This window comes from Panicum virgatum, chromosome 8N (genome assembly GCF_016808335.1).
Source record: "Panicum virgatum strain AP13 chromosome 8N, P.virgatum_v5, whole genome shotgun sequence".
Lineage (NCBI taxonomy): Eukaryota > Viridiplantae > Streptophyta > Magnoliopsida > Poales > Poaceae > Panicum > Panicum virgatum.
The window spans coordinates 4636116-4655194 of record NC_053152.1 but is presented as its reverse complement, the minus strand read 5'-3'; the positions used below and the strand labels follow the sequence as shown (position 1 = coordinate 4655194).

General features: G+C 43.8%; 2 protein-coding genes and 1 long non-coding RNA gene across 3 annotated transcripts; all 3 read right to left on the bottom strand.

Moving 5' to 3' along the window:
- Window positions 1-10139: 10139 nt before the first annotated feature.
- On the bottom strand, window positions 10140-11105 carry LOC120684547. The gene is made up of 2 exons (XR_005679344.1): window positions 11026-11105; window positions 10140-10416 (listed from the first exon to the last, which is right to left on the bottom strand). It is a non-coding gene; the product is annotated as an uncharacterized LOC120684547 (long non-coding RNA).
- A 302-nt stretch (window positions 11106-11407) lies between these two features.
- Window positions 11408-11826, bottom strand: LOC120686639. The gene is made up of 2 exons (XM_039968848.1): window positions 11767-11826; window positions 11408-11686 (listed from the first exon to the last, which is right to left on the bottom strand). Exons 1-2 carry the CDS (start codon window positions 11824-11826, stop codon window positions 11408-11410), a joined length of 339 nt encoding a protein of 112 aa, XP_039824782.1.
- Window positions 11827-11865: 39 nt separating this feature from the next.
- On the bottom strand, window positions 11866-12725 carry LOC120686638. The gene is made up of 4 exons (XM_039968847.1): window positions 12694-12725; window positions 12308-12560; window positions 12021-12218; window positions 11866-11940 (listed from the first exon to the last, which is right to left on the bottom strand). The coding sequence occupies exons 1-4, from the start codon at window positions 12723-12725 to the stop codon at window positions 11866-11868; spliced, it is 558 nt and encodes a 185-aa protein (XP_039824781.1).
- Between the last annotated feature and the right edge of the window lie 6354 nt (window positions 12726-19079).

Sequence of the window (19079 nt, the reverse complement as noted above, 5' to 3'; positions counted from 1 at the left end):
GAGATTATCCTTTTACCTTGCTCATTACCTCATATGTAGGGGAGGGGAATTTGGGTTACTAATCTTTAATTCATAACTTGGCTTTCCTTTATCTTTGCATGATGCATCCCTACTCATGCATCCCAAACCTTGTCAAGCCTCCAAATTCCCCGTAGCTTGGATGCTTACCACCATATAATGATGACTTGGCCTCCCTCTAAAACCTTGATTCCCCCTTTGATTCTCCCTCATGACTTGATTCACTTAGGTATTTCTCCCCCTTCGGGATATGCTTCCTCTCCTTGAGAAAATACCTTGATTTGATCCACATTTGTCCCTCTTTGGAATCAAATTACTTAAAAGGTCTTGCTTCTAAAAGTTCTTGCAAAATAATATAGCTCAAAAGAAGATTAGTATCCTAGGGAGTTAGCTCCATGACTCATGATCCAATTGTATGATATCAATGAAGATACCAATTGAGAATTTACTATGGTGGATCACAAAATCACGAAACTAGCATGACATGAGCTAAGCTTTCCACAAGTATGTGCATAAAGTGATAATGTGAAAAACAAGTGCACAACTAGATGTTATAACTAGAAAGCTTAGATCATATCATGCACGGAGGTAGCTCTAAAAAGGATAAGAAATTGACAATTATATCAATTGAATGAGTTTAGAACCTAGCATACCTCCGGGGGAACAACTTAGTTGAACTTGCATGTACCAACTTGAAAGTGACTTGCAACCAATTGAAAGTCTTTGAAAGAAGAGAACTTGGTACACCAAGGTTAAGCAAATATATGAGCACATAGCCTATGAACTTAGATATGAGCATTTAAGTTCAATAGAGCATGGCTCAATATGCATGAAAGCACAAATTATCTAACCACTCTTATAGAGTTGTTTGTTCACATTGATTTGTGAGAAACATTCTCTTAGAGTGTTAACTCCACGTGAGACTACAAAAGATAAGCTAGCAAACATGTTAGTCTCAAAATCACAAGCTATAAAGTGAACTCCCTCTAAATGTGTGCATTTAGTGTTTGAATCACCAAGCAAATGTATGCACATTGATTTGGACACAATTGGGAAGTTTACCCTATAGCTTGTGTTCATGGTACACATATGAAATACATACCTCATGAAGTCCGTGTACCATGAAAGGTAACCTTATGTAGCTTTCTACACACTTATCAAACCATGTAGGTTGCTCATGGGTTAGAGTCATGGCACAAGCAACCCACCATATATATCACTAGGAGATGCAAAACAAGCAAACATCCTAGCAAAAGCAATGGAGCTACATGATGCTTGAATTGAAAATTAGCTACCATTACCTTATGGGGGACTTGGGCAACAAATGTCCAAGTTGTGAGCTTAGCTTGTTTTGGCTTGAACCTTCTCTTTAACTTGTAAGCTAAGCATCCAAATCCCCCGTTGCACTTGTTTGGTGCCTAAGTCTTAGGAACCCAAACCTTTTGAGAGCCATCCATGGTATGAATAATATCCTTGGGCACCCAAATAGGTTGGTTCCAACCATATGTTCTCCACCCCATGACATGAGCCACCACCTTGCCATTCTTCTTCTTTTCAAGTATGTAGTGGTTGCTCTTTTGCTTGTTCTTGTGGGTGGGCTTGGTGTACATGTAGGACGCCTTCAAGTATGGAGATGTGTTTTTCTTGATCTCCTTAGCCTTCTTGTTCTTGTTCAAGTTCTTGGGCTTGCTATTTTCTTTGCCCTTTACTTTGCCCTCTTTCTCCTTGCATTGGTAGGACTTGTGGCCTTCTTTGTGACACTTGAAGCAAGTCACGGTTTCTCCCTTCTCAAGCTTCTTCACGCCCGCGGAGGTGTTATCTTGAGAAGGTTGGACTTGCTCTTGAGTGTACTTTCCTTTGAGCCGCCTCAAGTCCGTCATTAGCCTTTCTATCTCTTGTTTAAGCTCATCATTTTCCTTAGCAATGAGATCATCACATGTTTCTACAATCACATTCTCATTGCAAGGGGTTAGATCACAAGAGGTAGACGCATCTACCTTGTCAAAAGAGATAGCACAAGAAATATTGCAAGGAAATGATTTATCCAATGATGATTCATTTTTAGATTCAAGACTCTCATATTTAATTTTAAGCTCTTTATGCTCATTGTCTAACAAATTGAATTTGTTTAGCAAGTTCTCATATCTTGAGACAAATGAAGCATGAAGTTTTTCGTTAGCCTTGAGAGCTTTGATTTCTTTATTTTGTTTAATGAGATATTCTTGTTGATTATGGAGAAGAGTCATCATCTCACAAAGTTCATTGGTTTCAACATCGGATTCATCATTTGAGGAGGAGTCATCACTTACATCGTTATTACCTAGTGCCATAAGACACATGGGTGGTGGTGATAATCTCCGAGGGCGATGGGTGGTGGAGCTCTTGGAATTTTTTTTGTGACTTGAGCTTTCACCACTTTTCTTGGGCATGTGGATGGCGGAGAGAGCTTGGGCTCTTGACTTGTTCTTTTTCTTCGCCATCTTCTCTATCCCAACTGCACTCCCTTTAATGAGTGTTTTGTACCCAAGCTCATAGAGCTCATGTACATGCTTGGAAATCTTGCGGTTGTGGTATAGCACGGCCCTTGGGTATTCTTCATCACTTGAACTTGATTCATCATCACAATCTTCGTCATCCTCTTCTTCTTGTTCACTTTCATTTGAGCTTGATGAGTCTTGTCGCCTTGGTTGATGCTTGCATGAGTGCTTGGCGGCGAGACTCTTTTTGCTTGAAGAAGTGGTGGACTCTTGCTCTTTCTTCTTTGTCATCCCCATACTATACTCATGGGTGATGATTTGATTGATGACTTGGTTTGGTGTAAGCTTGGCCAAGTCTTCCTTTTGCAAGATCGTGTTGATGATGTTGTAGTCGGGTTTGCGAAGGCTTCGGAGAATCTTGCGGTTAATTTCCCCATCATCAACTTGATTGAGACCTAAGGCATTAATTTCATTGACAAGAGTATTTAATCGTGAGTACATGTCATGAGCATTTTCATTTGGAAGTTGCTTAAAGCTACTTAGCTCCTCGCCGAGAATATGGTATTTTTGATTGGCCACATCCTTTGTGCCCTCATGATTCTTGACAATTTGCTTCCATAGCTTATGAGCATTTTCATTAGCAAATACACGATTAAACACACTATCACATAGAGAAGACAATAGAATTGATTTTGCAATGGCATCATATTGTCTCTCGGCCTTATTCTCATTTTTCTTGCCCTCTTCGGTGACACGCCAAACATCAAGCCCCCGGGCTTGAAGATGTGCTTGCATAAGCACTTTCCAACGTGGAAAACCCGTGCCATCGAAAAACGGAGCCCTATCGGTATTCATCCCTTCCCCGGACATGATACTCACTCGACGGTTAAGTCGACGGGTCTCCTACGAGTTTTCTCATAAATTTACCAATAGAATTGGCTAATCCTCGTAAGAGGTGTGAGACCAAGCTCTGATACCAATTGTAAGGATCACCGGGGTGTCCGACCCTAGAGGGGGAGGGGGTGAATAGGGTCGCTAATCGCTTTTCTATCCTAGGGCTCAATCTAATTGCATAAGATAAACCTAACACGTCCTACACATGCTAGTTATGACTAAGGTTTATCTATGCTACCCTCTACTTACCCCAAAAGACTTGCAACCTATAGCCAATCCTAATCAAACTAACTAGGAAAGTAAAGATAAGCAAGAAAGAGTAAATGCGGAAACGTAATGCGGTAAGTAAAGCGGTAAGGGAGAGGATATGCAAACTCCCGTGAAGACACCAAGACACACGATTTAACGTGGTTCGGTTAGGACACCAAAGTCCCTCCCTACGTCCACGGCCACTTGCTCACAAAGAATCAAGTGGGATGCCGAGTCTCTTCGCTTGATCACCGTCTTGCCACGCCTCCAAGGCTCCCGACAAGCAAAGGCTAAGTGACGCCAAGTCACAAAGACGAGGTCACCGCCACCGTCTATCTCGAAGCGTCACCACGGCACCGTCTTCACTATCTTGGAGCTTTAACACCAAGTAGGGGCCTCCTTCCCCGCACAAAGTGTCGTTGCCACTCCACACCAAGTCGGAGGGTCACACGACGAGTACACAAGTTGCTTGCCGCAGCAAGACTTTCTCTCAAGCTAGTTCTCTCAAGAACTAAGCCTAAACAAGCACTAAGCACTCTCACAAGTGTGCTTAAGCCTATATGATGTACAATGAAGCTCTATGGTGGTTGGAGATGATCTTTAGCTCTTGTATATTTCCTTGAACTCCAGCACTCTCAAATGACCCGGCCTTGGGGGTATATATAGGCAGCACAAGCAAATATAGCCGTTGGAGAAAAGCTGCCAGAAAAACGCTTAACGCCGGTTAATCCGACGTACCTCCAAAGCCATCGTCGGTTTAACCGGTGTATGTAAAGTGCTACTTGAAAAACTAGCCGTTAGCAATTAACCGGTGTATCGCCGGTTTAACCGATGCAATCAACCGGTGTATGTAAAATTAGCGTCGGTTTAACCGGTGATTGTAACTTCTTCACGTTCCTCCATAAACCACCTCTCTGGACAACTGAACCGATGCAATTGACCGATGCATCGTCGGTTCAACCGGTGTATGTATTTTCATCGGTCTTCGTTTGGCAATGCACCGACGTATGCATTTTCTTCAACGTCGGTTAATCCGGTGAGTGTACCTTCAGTTTCCAGCTTCTGGACAATTACACCGGCGTGTGTATTTTCCTTAACGTCGGTTCAACCGGTGTATTGAATTTCTTCACAGTCTCTTCGATTCTTGTCCTACGGAACCCCCGTAGGGGTGGCCCTTCGGGCCTTGCTACGCCTCTCTTCTCTTTGTCATCACTTGAACCTAAAAGCCTGAGAATAGTCATCTTAACAATCACATTAGTCCAAGTGTTGTGTGTGTCATCAATCGCCAAAACATTATATTGAAATATGGCATGAGAGGCCATTTTCGCTACAATCTCCCCCTTTTTGGTGATTGATGACAACACAACCAAAGCAAGCAAGATGAATTGCAAGAATATGAAATTGATACCAATTTGAAAAGTTAGAAACTACTTAGCTTGCTTGGATGACATTTCAATGCTCATTTTAAAAGCCCTTGATACCAATTGTAGAAAGAATTTGTAGACCAATGGCTTGTATGTGGTTTGAACCATATGAGCAATGAAAAATTTGTACCTTAGTCCATGGGATCATCAAATTGCACTTCTCCCCCATATTGACTAAGTACCTCCCCCTATCACCATGCATCCTATTGTATTGCATTTTCCATCCCTCCCCCTTGCTAATGGCGTCATTTACTCCAAACTATTTGCTTGCTTTTAGGGTACACTTCTCCCCCTTTGTCATCAAACACCTAAAAGCTTCATAACCACTAGCAACAAGGAGCATTAGTAGCAAAAGAAATTCACTAGTGATAGAGTTATACCTAGCCATGCCTCCCTATATCATTTATCTCTTTAATCTTTGGGAGTTATGGCTTGGCCTTCTTCTTTCCTTGTCCAACCTTTCTTGATCAATTGATACCAAATGTAGGGTTAATTGCAATGTGCATTATTCTTGATATCGAAGGATTGAGTGTATTACCATATGGACAAAAGGAGTGTGACTACAACAAATATCACTTTGAAAGTATGTTAGTCACAAAAACACAAGCTATAGAGTTAGCTCCCCCTAAATGTGTGCAATAGTGTTTGAATCACTTAATCAAATGTATGCACTTGTAATTCACATAATGGGGATCAAACTCTATAACTTGAATAACATGACACCAAATGAATACCAAAAAATAGGATTGATACCGATTGTAGACTTTGGTATTTTCTTTCGACAATATGTGTCATGGAGAAGCAACGGTTTTTCGCCCATGTAGGTTGCACTAGATAAGAAATTAGTACCAAAACAACCTACCATATGATATTTCTAGGAAAGCATATCAAATAAAAGATGCCAAAAGTAAATACCAATTGTAAAGATAAGATCATGCATTCCTAGAGAGGCATTGAGCTACAATGATGCATGAAGGATATCAAATGAAATTTAGAGATTATCCTTTTACCTTGCTCATTACCTCATATGTAGGGGAGGGGAATTTGGGTTACTAATCTTTAATTCATAACTTGGCTTTCCTTTATCTTTGCATGATGCATCCCTACTCATGCATCCCAAACCTTGTCAAGCCTCCAAATTCCCCGTAGCTTGGATGCTTACCACCATATAATGATGACTTGGCCTCCCTCTAAAACCTTGATTCCCCCTTTGATTCTCCCTCATGACTTGATTCACTTAGGTATTTCTCCCCCTTCGGGATATGCTTCCTCTCCTTGAGAAAATACCTTGATTTGATCCACATTTGTCCCTCTTTGGAATCAAATTACTTAAAAGGTCTTGCTTCTAAAAGTTCTTGCAAAATAATATAGCTCAAAAGAAGATTAGTATCCTAGGGAGTTAGCTCCATGACTCATGATCCAATTGTATGATATCAATGAAGATACCAATTGAGAATTTACTATGGTGGATCACAAAATCACGAAACTAGCATGACATGAGCTAAGCTTTCCACAAGTATGTGCATAAAGTGATAATGTGAAAAACAAGTGCACAACTAGATGTTATAACTAGAAAGCTTAGATCATATCATGCACGGAGGTAGCTCTAAAAAGGATAAGAAATTGACAATTATATCAATTGAATGAGTTTAGAACCTAGCATACCTCCGGGGGAACAACTTAGTTGAACTTGCATGTACCAACTTGAAAGTGACTTGCAACCAATTGAAAGTCTTTGAAAGAAGAGAACTTGGTACACCAAGGTTAAGCAAATATATGAGCACATAGCCTATGAACTTAGATATGAGCATTTAAGTTCAATAGAGCATGGCTCAATATGCATGAAAGCACAAATTATCTAACCACTCTTATAGAGTTGTTTGTTCACATTGATTTGTGAGAAACATTCTCTTAGAGTGTTAACTCCACGTGAGACTACAAAAGATAAGCTAGCAAACATGTTAGTCTCAAAATCACAAGCTATAAAGTGAACTCCCTCTAAATGTGTGCATTTAGTGTTTGAATCACCAAGCAAATGTATGCACATTGATTTGGACACAATTGGGAAGTTTACCCTATAGCTTGTGTTCATGGTACACATATGAAATACATACCTCATGAAGTCCGTGTACCATGAAAGGTAACCTTATGTAGCTTTCTACACACTTATCAAACCATGTAGGTTGCTCATGGGTTAGAGTCATGGCACAAGCAACCCACCATATATATCACTAGGAGATGCAAAACAAGCAAACATCCTAGCAAAAGCAATGGAGCTACATGATGCTTGAATTGAAAATTAGCTACCATTACCTTATGGGGGACTTGGGCAACAAATGTCCAAGTTGTGAGCTTAGCTTGTTTTGGCTTGAACCTTCTCTTTAACTTGTAAGCTAAGCATCCAAATCCCCCGTTGCACTTGTTTGGTGCCTAAGTCTTAGGAACCCAAACCTTTTGAGAGCCATCCATGGTATGAATAATATCCTTGGGCACCCAAATAGGTTGGTTCCAACCATATGTTCTCCACCCCATGACATGAGCCACCACCTTGCCATTCTTCTTCTTTTCAAGTATGTAGTGGTTGCTCTTTTGCTTGTTCTTGTGGGTGGGCTTGGTGTACATGTAGGACGCCTTCAAGTATGGAGATGTGTTTTTCTTGATCTCCTTAGCCTTCTTGTTCTTGTTCAAGTTCTTGGGCTTGCTATTTTCTTTGCCCTTTACTTTGCCCTCTTTCTCCTTGCATTGGTAGGACTTGTGGCCTTCTTTGTGACACTTGAAGCAAGTCACGGTTTCTCCCTTCTCAAGCTTCTTCACGCCCGCGGAGGTGTTATCTTGAGAAGGTTGGACTTGCTCTTGAGTGTACTTTCCTTTGAGCCGCCTCAAGTCCGTCATTAGCCTTTCTATCTCTTGTTTAAGCTCATCATTTTCCTTAGCAATGAGATCATCACATGTTTCTACAATCACATTCTCATTGCAAGGGGTTAGATCACAAGAGGTAGACGCATCTACCTTGTCAAAAGAGATAGCACAAGAAATATTGCAAGGAAATGATTTATCCAATGATGATTCATTTTTAGATTCAAGACTCTCATATTTAATTTTAAGCTCTTTATGCTCATTGTCTAACAAATTGAATTTGTTTAGCAAGTTCTCATATCTTGAGACAAATGAAGCATGAAGTTTTTCGTTAGCCTTGAGAGCTTTGATTTCTTTATTTTGTTTAATGAGATATTCTTGTTGATTATGGAGAAGAGTCATCATCTCACAAAGTTCATTGGTTTCAACATCAGATTCATCATTTGAGGAGGAGTCATCACTTACATCGTTATTACCTAGTGCCATAAGACACATGGGTGGTGGTGATAATCTCCGAGGGCGATGGGTGGTGGAGCTCTTGGAATTTTTTTTGTGACTTGAGCTTTCACCACTTTTCTTGGGCATGTGGATGGCGGAGAGAGCTTGGGCTCTTGACTTGTTCTTTTTCTTCGCCATCTTCTCTATCCCAACTGCACTCCCTTTAATGAGTGTTTTGTACCCAAGCTCATAGAGCTCATGTACATGCTTGGCAATCTTGCGGTTGTGGTATAGCACGGCCCTTGGGTATTCTTCATCACTTGAACTTGATTCATCATCACAATCTTCGTCATCCTCTTCTTCTTGTTCACTTTCATTTGAGCTTGATGAGTCTTGTCGCCTTGGTTGATGCTTGCATGAGTGCTTGGCGGCGAGACTCTTTTTGCTTGAAGAAGAGGTGGACTCTTGCTCTTTCTTCTTTGTCATCCCCATACTATACTCATGGGCGATGATTTGATTGATGACTTGGTTTGGTGTAAGCTTGGCCAAGTCTTCCTTTTGCAAGATCGTGTTGATGATGTTGTAGTCGGGTTTGCGAAGGCTTCGGAGAATCTTGCGGTTAATTTCCCCATCATCAACTTGATTGAGACCTAAGGCATTAATTTCATTGACAAGAGTATTTAATCGTGAGTACATGTCATGAGCATTTTCATTTGGAAGTTGCTTAAAGCTACTTAGCTCCTCGCCGAGAATATGGTATTTTTGATTGGCCACATCCTTTGTGCCCTCATGATTCTTGACAATTTGCTTCCATAGCTTATGAGCATTTTCATTAGCAAATACACGATTAAACACACTATCACATAGAGAAGACAATAGAATTGATTTTGCAATGGCATCATATTGTCTCTCGGCCTTATTCTCATTTTTCTTGCCCTCTTCGGTGACACGCCAAACATCAAGCCCCCGGGCTTGAAGATGTGCTTGCATAAGCACTTTCCAACGTGGAAAACCCGTGCCATCGAAAAACGGAGCCCTATCGGTATTCATCCCTTCCCCGGACATGATACTCACTCGACGGTTAAGTCGACGGGTCTCCTACGAGTTTTCTCATAAATTTACCAATAGAATTGGCTAATCCTCGTAAGAGGTGTGAGACCAAGCTCTGATACCAATTGTAAGGATCACCGGGGTGTCCGACCCTAGAGGGGGAGGGGGTGAATAGGGTCGCTAATCGCTTTTCTATCCTAGGGCTCAATCTAATTGCATAAGATAAACCTAACACGTCCTACACATGCTAGTTATGACTAAGGTTTATCTATGCTACCCTCTACTTACCCCAAAAGACTTGCAACCTATAGCCAATCCTAATCAAACTAACTAGGAAAGTAAAGACTTGTGGCCTTCTTTGTGACACTTGAAGCAAGTCACGGTTTCTCCCTTCTCAAGCTTCTTCACGCCCGCGGAGGTGTTATCTTGAGAAGGTTGGACTTGCTCTTGAGTGTACTTTCCTTTGAGCTGCCTCAAGTCTGTCATTCGCCGTATGCCCTTGGATTTGGCACATGGCGAACTATGGTCAGTTCGCCGTGTGCCTGGTCTAGGCACACGACGAACTTGGTGTTCAGGGCTGGCCAAATGGTCACTTTGCCGTGTGCCTAGTCCCTGGCACACGGCAAAGTGACCAAACAAATCCTATTTTTTTTGTTTTTCATGTAAAAAGGACTCCATATCACAACATATATATCACAGGCATTACATATCATAACAAACGTCACAGACATTATATATCACAATATATATATATCACAACTAGCCACAAATAACATCAAACACATACAGAAGTCCAATGCAAAGTTCTGCAAGTTCACAAAATATCCAGAAGTTCACAAATACATATCCAGAAGTTCACAAGTCCATAAATATTGAAATAAACAAGTTTATGGCTGTGGTGGGTCGTCGAACGGTGGGGCGCCGCCGAACTGAGGCTGGAACAACTGCTGTGGGAGCGTCGGTGAGATGCCCGGCGACAATTCTGGCGTATTCGATGCCGCCGATAGATTCTGCAAAAAAAGTAAGACAGTAAATTGCAGGTGAGACAAAAACCAAGTTCTCAAGTTATAATTCATGAGAGGAGATATGCTACACTCGTTTACTGAAATGCATTGGGACAGACAGAACAGAAGTTCAAACTTTCATTGAAATACCTGATTTCGAATTCCTATGATAATGCATCTTGTAATTCGAGCTTGAAACTTCAGTTTCGAATTTGATTTGCATAACTAGATCGACCAAATTACCGCAAACGAATCCATGAACCTCTTCTATGAAGAAACCTTCGCCAATGATTTTATTTACAAATCAATTTCAACATTTCTATATGTAGTTTGGGATAGTTTAGCCAGTAACTTTTTTCAAAATGGAACCTACTTTAAATTTTCTACGAACTCGGATATCCAAATGAAAACTCCAAATTGAAATTTAGACACACTAGCGCTATTGCAAACGCTTTCCATTTCGCTTACTTATTTTGCCAATAAATAGAGCACTAAAGGATCAGATGTAGGTCCCCTAAATCGTTAAGTGAGTAATGTAAGTCACAATCTCTAAGTCTAAAGTTCTCTAAGTATCTAATACTTCAAAAGAAACTAAAGGGTTTTCAAGATACTCACCGGAGGAGTAGGAGGAGGAGGAGCCACAGGGAATTGCATGGCTGGGATGGGATTACCCATTTGGACAGAAATACTTTGAATATAGTTGTACATCTGGGCCATCTCGGCCGCTTCTGCTCGTTCTCTTGTCGTATCCTCCTCTCTTCGGCTAGTGCTGCCTCGTACGCCGCCTGTTGTGCTTGCATTCGGTGCTACAATAGTTCATGACAATGTTACAATGCAAAGCAAATATATGTACAAAACGAATGAACTATGAATAAATAAGAAATAACCTGAAGTTCCTGCACTTGGAGCTGCGACGCGGACAGCCGTGGGCATATGGCCGGGCTATTGGCCGTGCTCCTCGCTCGAATCTGAGAGAGGGTAGGAGTGCTGGCCGTGTCTAAAAGGCCGTCACCAATGTAGTAGCGCCCATGTTTCTTGCTCCTCCCACCCTCATAATGACTTCTGCATCAAGGGGCTGGGTCCTCGGATCCCAGTCTGCCCCATGGACCTGTCTTCCCATCTCTGTGTACGCCTGGATACGACTGTGGATGGACGGGTTGCTGTACGCCGAGGGCGGGTCGTCAGGGTTGTAGGTGACGTTGGATGTCGCATTGCCCTTGCGGGCCAGAGCCCATCCCACGAACGGGTTGCACTCTTGGCCTTCATGTGAGGACGACTGTTAAAAAGGAAGAAGTTGATTACAAATTATGCTGAATTGAATGTTAGATTAGAGAAATGAGTCTGTGTAGTGTGTACCCATCTAGCCCTGTACTTGTCGTTGTTGAGGCTGCCTTGATGGTGCGCTGGACCTAGCATCAGCAATCGCCACTGCCGGGCAGCGTCGTGCAAAGCCTGCTACTCGGGGTCGAACCACTTGTCCACTATGCGCTCCCAGCACACGGTGTCATTATGACACCACCACGCAGGGACCTACACGTGATCAAATGCATGACATGTAAGAAAAGAGACATTTATCGATGTTTTTCATCTTATAATAAATTTGAACTTACCTGTAAATATTGCTCTCGGGTCAGCTTCAAATCCCTCGCCTCGGACTTCCCGATCTTCTGCTTTAGGAAATGTGCACAATAGTTGATGACGCACTGGACTTGCACCTCATAATGCATGTCCTTCACGAGTTTAACGCATCGATTGTGAGCCACAATCGCCGCCCGCTCCTCGTATCCCTCATCACACCTGTAAAAATCCTGCATATAAAGACGATGGATCATGTCATCATTAACAAAATGTTCAATAAATGTGAAGTATTCACCATTTTTTGCCGGGAAAAACTTACCCAGAGCTCGCCCTTTACCCGTTCCGCCTTGTTCTCAAAGGCTCTGCCGCTCCAATCCAACTGATCGTTGTTGGCGGCGATGTAGTGGTCCCACGTCCAGGCCGGCTCGTACCGTCCTTGATAGTGGACCAGGCCTGGGAAGTGCTCCCTGCACAAAAGACCCAGGATGCTATTGACCTTGCGTTTGTGAGCACCGCCACTGAGGACAGTCCAACTCCTGCAAAAGTGATTAAGAGAAAATATTAGTTTGTACCTTGATTTTCGAGTTAGGAAATGAAAAGGTAGTAATAACATGTCAAATTACTTACATATCCCCGCACGGTTGAATCAGCGGGCGCAAGGAAACATGTATCGGCCTATCTGGGAGTCACAAGGGACCTCGCAACCAGACAGCCGGCGTAGAGGTATCCTCGGCCATGTCCTCCTCCTCAGACGACTCCCCCTCCTCCTCCTGCGCGTCCGCCTGTCACTCCTCCTCCTCCTGCTCCTGCTCCTGGTCCTGGGAAGGCTCCTCCTCCTACTCCTCCTCAGACGGCGGTACAGGCGAAGGCTCTCAATGCCTCCTGCCTCCACCCTTCCCTCCACCCCTCTTGGGTCCACCCTTCCCTCCACCCTTGCCTCGCCCCAACTCGGAACCCCTATTGGAGCCCTCACCAGCATCCGAGTGTGGCATCATTCTTCTGTACAGTGAGGCGACCGATCGTTGAAGTCTGCCGCCCGGCATCTTTCTTCAATCACCTGCAATTAAAAATAGTAAACCAATCAGCACATATATACAAAACGATCTTATAAAGAGAAAGAAAATAAATGCGACATAATTAAAAAGTAACATAATTAAAGAAAATAAATCAATTAGTACGGATCATACATGTATTAGAAATAATCATCTTCATCGGGATTAGCTGGATCATATGTCTCATCATCACTATCACGCAAGTCGAGAAGTTCAAGCCCCGTGCTCTAAAGGTGGAATTTCATCCTCATTATCATCACCTAATTCTAATCGCTCAAGTAATTCTAGGTCCTTCGCATTATGAACCACCTCACCAGTGTCCTCGTTATCAACCATTTCATCATCGTGTACTTCCATTTCGATCACTCCGGTTAAGTCTATCTCAAAATGCCCTTCAAGCCCATCTTCTTGAAAGAACTCCCCGTCATATGTGTTTGGGTCTGTGTTGTAATCCTCATTATTTGGAATAGGTACTTTACCGTGTGGTGATACCTTGTATACAACGTCCCAACCCATAAGGCGATCGTCGATTTTGCACGGATATGAGAGATAATAAACTTGCGTGGCTTGTTGAGCCAAAATATAGACATCGTCTCCTAGATACACTAATGACTGGCAAATTTCGACTAGGCCGATATGAGGGGTCCGTCGCACTTCGTTAGGATCAAACCAATGGCATTTGAATATGACAGGCTTAAGAGGTTTGCAACCATGAAATGTGAGTTCATAGATTTCTTCAATTATGCCATAATACTCGACCCCATCAAGGCCTGTCGTACAAACTCCGGAATTTGTTGTTCTTCAATTGGGCCGACTCTGCTCGTGGCTTTTTGTGTGAAAGCGATATCCATTTACATCATATCCGGAGTATGATAAGACCCTATAGGCACAACCATTGGAAAACTGTCTGAACTTAGGACACATAGACGCATCATTTTGGGCCTGCAGGTAGAAGCATGATGGTTTGTCATACTATTCGCACGGAAAAGGAACTTCAAATGTCTAACAAGCATGATGGTTTGTTATACCTTGTGCTTGAACCAAGAAATGAAATCGGGGGCTCTTTGTCCTACACCCGATTTAAGAAGGGCGTCAAGTTCCTGCGGGGTTGGAACTCTTCGGCGACGCCAGAATTGTTGAGTAAATTCCCTATATAAATGAGAGGTAAAGTGGGTTGGATACATAATAGTTAATACTCGAGGAAATAGTTTGTTGAGAACTTACTGTATGTACGGCTCGACTTCCACTAGGTTCGTCAACACATACATCATGATAGTGCTCAACTCTTCATTGACCAAGGCCTTAGGAGTCGCACCACTTGCACTTCAAAGTTGCCCTTTGAAGAGGCTGGGGTTCGTTTCATTTTCGACTTCATTGTAACGAGTGGGTGGATTATGCACGCTTGGAAGGGTTTCACCATAGTATTTTGTTGTATAGTTGGAGACCTCATCCAGAATGTATGCTTCTGCAATGGAAGCTTCTATTTTGCATTTATTTTTACATTTGGTTCGAAGGATCTTTTGTTGTCTCTCAATTGAGTAGCACCAACGGCCCTGAACATGCCCCCCCATCCGTGCCTCGTACGGGAGGTGCAAAATCATATGCTGCATCGGATTGAAGAAGCCGGGTGGAAAGATTTTCTCCAACTTACAAAGCAACACAGGGGCCAATTTTTCCATTTGTTCAACCACAGTCTAAGACAACTCCTTAGCACATAGCTGGCGGAAGAAATTGCTTAACTCTGCCAGCACTTGCCAGACATGGTCAGGGAGATAGCCTCGAACCATCACCGGAAGAAGCCGCTCAATCCATATGTGGTAGTCATGACTCTTCAGCCCATTGATTCGCATAGTAGATAAATTCACCCCTCTCCTTAGATTCGCTGCATACCCATCGGGAAACATTAAAATTTGGAACCATTCTAGTACTTCTTTCCTTTGGTGCTTCTTTAGGACGAATTCAGCTGGAGGCTTTTTCCATTTCTTACCATCTTTCGGTGGCGGAATATTCAGTTTTGGTCTATCGCATAAACTAGCTTGATCCACTCGGGCCTTAACATTGTCCTTTGTTTTATCAAGAATGTCCATGATTGTACCCCATAGTGCCTCAGCAATATTCTTTTCCGAGTGCATCATATCAATGTTATGAGGAAGAAGAAGATCATCCATGTAGGGGAGCCTCCACAGGCCCGACATCTGAGTCCAGGCATGTTCTTCGCCATAACCCACAAAACCACCGCCTTCTTTAACCCTCAACGACTATAACAACTCACGGACCGCGGCACCTGACATCATCTGCGGTGGAGGGTCATCAACCATGACACCTTTCGTAAAGTTCTTGATGTCACGTCGGAATGGATGGTCAATAGGGAGGAATTGTCGGTGCTTGTCGAACGAAGAATACTTGCCACCCTTCGCCAACCAGATGAACCTCATAGCTGCCTTGCATACTGGGCAAGGGAACTTCCCGTGCACACACCAGCCGCAGAATATCACATATGCTGGCAAGTCATGCAGTGAGTACATGTACCACACTCGCATTTTGAAATTTGTCTTTGTAGCTCGGTCATATGTCCATACACCTTCCTCCCAAGCATTAAGCAAATCATCAATAAGAGGCACCATATACACACTCATATTATCCCCTGGATATCCAGGAATTATCAACGACAAGAATATGTTCTGCCGTTGAAATATAACTCCAGGGGGGTGGTTGAGGGGGATAACAAACACGGGCCAACAATTGTACGGGGTAGCCGTCATTCCGTAAGGATTGAATCCATCTGTTGCCAACGCAACACGTACATTTCGAGCCTCCCCCGCTTCCATTGTGTTACGCCTGTCAAAATGTTTCCATGCTTCACCATCGGATGGATGTATCATCTTCTCAGGACGGTAGCGTTTGCCGTTTTTGTGCCATCGCATCTGTTGTGCTGACTCCTCGGTTATGAACAGACGTTGGATTCTCGGTATGAATGGAAGGTACCGTATGATTTTCACGGGGATTTTGAGCTGTTTCTTTTGACCGTCACCAGAGTCTACCTCCAGCCACCGAGATGATTTACATTTTGTATAGTAGTTTGCGTCTGCATGTTCTTTTCTAAACAACATGCATCCCTTCGGACAAGCATGTATCTTCTCATACGTCATCTTAAGACTACGAAGAAGTTTTTGTGCCTCGTACATGCTCTTTGGAAGAATGTGTCCTTCTGGAAGCAGACTACCAAAAACCGTCAACATTTTGTCAAAGCCATGCCGACTAATGCCACACTCAGACTTTAGGGCCAGTACGCGTGCAATAGCATCGAATTGAGAAACATTGGTATGCCCGTGAAGTGGTTTCTGTGCCGCAGACAACATGTCGTAATACTGCTTTGCGGTAGGCTCTAGCGGTTCCTCTCTAGGTACTTCTTGGAAGTGTGCTTCATGAAAGTCTGCTAACATGTCTGCGCAACCGGCTTCAGCATCATAATCATCAATGCGTTGTCTGACGACCTCTTCTCTCGCACGATGGACTTCACCATGGCAGATCCACCAGGTATAGTTTTCCACAAACCCATTTCTGATAATGTGTTTACCCATACTGAGTTGTGATTGATGTATTCTATTTTCACACTTGCTACATGGACACGGCATTCTACTCTGTCCTCTATCAAATGCCTTTTTCAAGAAGTCATTGACCTTTAGAGCAAACTCAACATACTCTTGCTCGCTCTGCCAGCCCTTGTACATCCACTCACGGTCATCCATCCTTTACCATGTGAGGAAGTGATTTAAAAATCATTAACAACTACACGATGTCTAGCATGCTCTAATAGGTGAAGATAGGTCCTAATCCCATCCGAAGATGTGTAGCTGTGGTTAGTTTCCATACTCTACTACTATCCGAGACAATTTCGGCAGCACCTCCCCGCTGTTCTCCAAATACACGTCCCAACAGGGAGATTGTGTATCTAGAGAACAACAGAGAGATGATACCGATACTCAATCTCGAATCGTAGTAGAGCATGAAAACTAACCACATCAACACATCCTCGGACTGTCCCAAATACGGGGACAATTCGAAACACATACGGTTCCATATATGCAAAGAGCTGCATATTTCGAACCGTATCTCTTTCGAACGGGAGACGCCTAGGTTACGTGAAACACAAACAAGATAAGTAAATGAAAGTCTGTGACGACCCACCTAACTGTCCTGCAAAGTGACGAGTCAAGAACGGTGCCACAACCTCTCCTACAAACAAAAAACAACTACATAGTATCAATAATTGAACATTTCAGTTTGAAATTCTGCAAAGATAAAACTGCACAGTGGTCGACAACCAACAAACATGCCTCAGATATGTTCCCTTTCATTTGACCTTGAACTTGAAGCATAAGAAACCTATAATAAATTCATGACCGCCATTAAACCATGAGACACATCCAGCCCAATCTTAACATCATCGCACCCGAGTTGTTGCTTGGGCATGGATGTGTCACATGGTTTCATGACAACCATGATAAGCATATCCATAGAACAAAAATAACACACTTCGACTAACACTCATGCTCAAGCTCAAGGTCAATATATATATAGCATATATCATCACAGGCAATACAATTTTCTATCCAAAATACTCTCCGGCGGTGGCGAGAGCGGCAAAGTGAGATACAACTACCTACTAGGCAATCGAGTTTTCTATCTAAACTAGTGACATACAACTACCTACCAACAAACTAATTAAAAGCACTACCAAAATACAGGACGTGAAATTTTTGTTCAAGTCCTCACCTAGAAGTTTAACGGCGAGCGACCTTCTTCTTCTCCTACAAGACGCCGTGGGGCAGGGCCACGACGGAGCCGGGGCGCCGGCAGGGCGGGGCGGCGCCGGGGCAGGGCAGCACCGGAGGGGCAGCGCCGAGGCAAGGCAAGTCGAGGCTGGCGGGGTCGCATCGGGGCGGGGCGGGCTGGGGCGCACCGGGCCTGGGCCGCGCCGGGGCAGGGCCACGGCGGAGGGGCAGTGCCGGGGAGGGTGAGCCGGGGCGGGCCGGGGCCGCGCCGGCGAGGCCAGGCCGGAGCAGGGCCGCGGTGGCGGGGCGGCACCGGGGCGGGGTGGGCGGGGCCGCACCGCTGCGCAGTGGCGGCGAGCTGGCGGCGGGACGGCGGCGGCGGGCATGCCACGCAGCAGCGGCGGGACCGGGCCGGCCCGCAGGGGCAGCGGCGGCGGGGCGGGGCCGGGCCAGCACGCAGGGGCGGCGGCGGGGCGCGGGGCGTCCGGCGCGGCGTCGGGACGGGGCGGGCCGGCGTCGGGGCGGGGCAGGAGCCGGTCCGGCGCGGCGTCGAGACGGGGCGGGCCGGCGTGAGAGAGTGACAGAGAGTGAGAGAGCGAGAGAGTGATGGACCAGAGCTAACGGCTAAGTGTTGGAAAGTTCGCCGTGTGCCAGATCCAGGACACACGGCAAACATTTCACCGTGTGCCAGATATAGGACACACGACGAACTTAGGAGGTCGCCGTGTGCCCCGGACCTGGGCACACGGCGAAGACACTATTTCGCCGTGTGCCATATACAGGGCACACGGCGAACATTTTTTTAATTTTCAATTTCAAATGATTCTTTTACAAAAATAGAAATTACACGCAATATCAGAGATTTGCCGTGTGCCTAGGTTATGGCACACGGCAAACCTAATTTATTTTGTCCACATTTTATTTTCCAAACATGTTTCACTAAATTTAACGAAATATACATTGCAAAGTATTATTAAATTAACTAAACATATCATATGAAGTGCTTATTTCAAAATTTTGTATTTTTTTATGCATGTATATCTCAATTTGAATATTTCCACTTTAATTCTAATAGTACTAAAAAATCAAAAAAGGGCAAACAAATTCAGAAAAATATCATGATTGCACATGAACTACTATTATGTGGTGTGTTGCTCATAGAAAAAGTTTAGAATCCAAATTATTACTTACAAATCGTTACACATACACACGTAACTAAAACCTTTCAAGGTATATGGATCTTTTGCGGAGAAACAACAGTTTA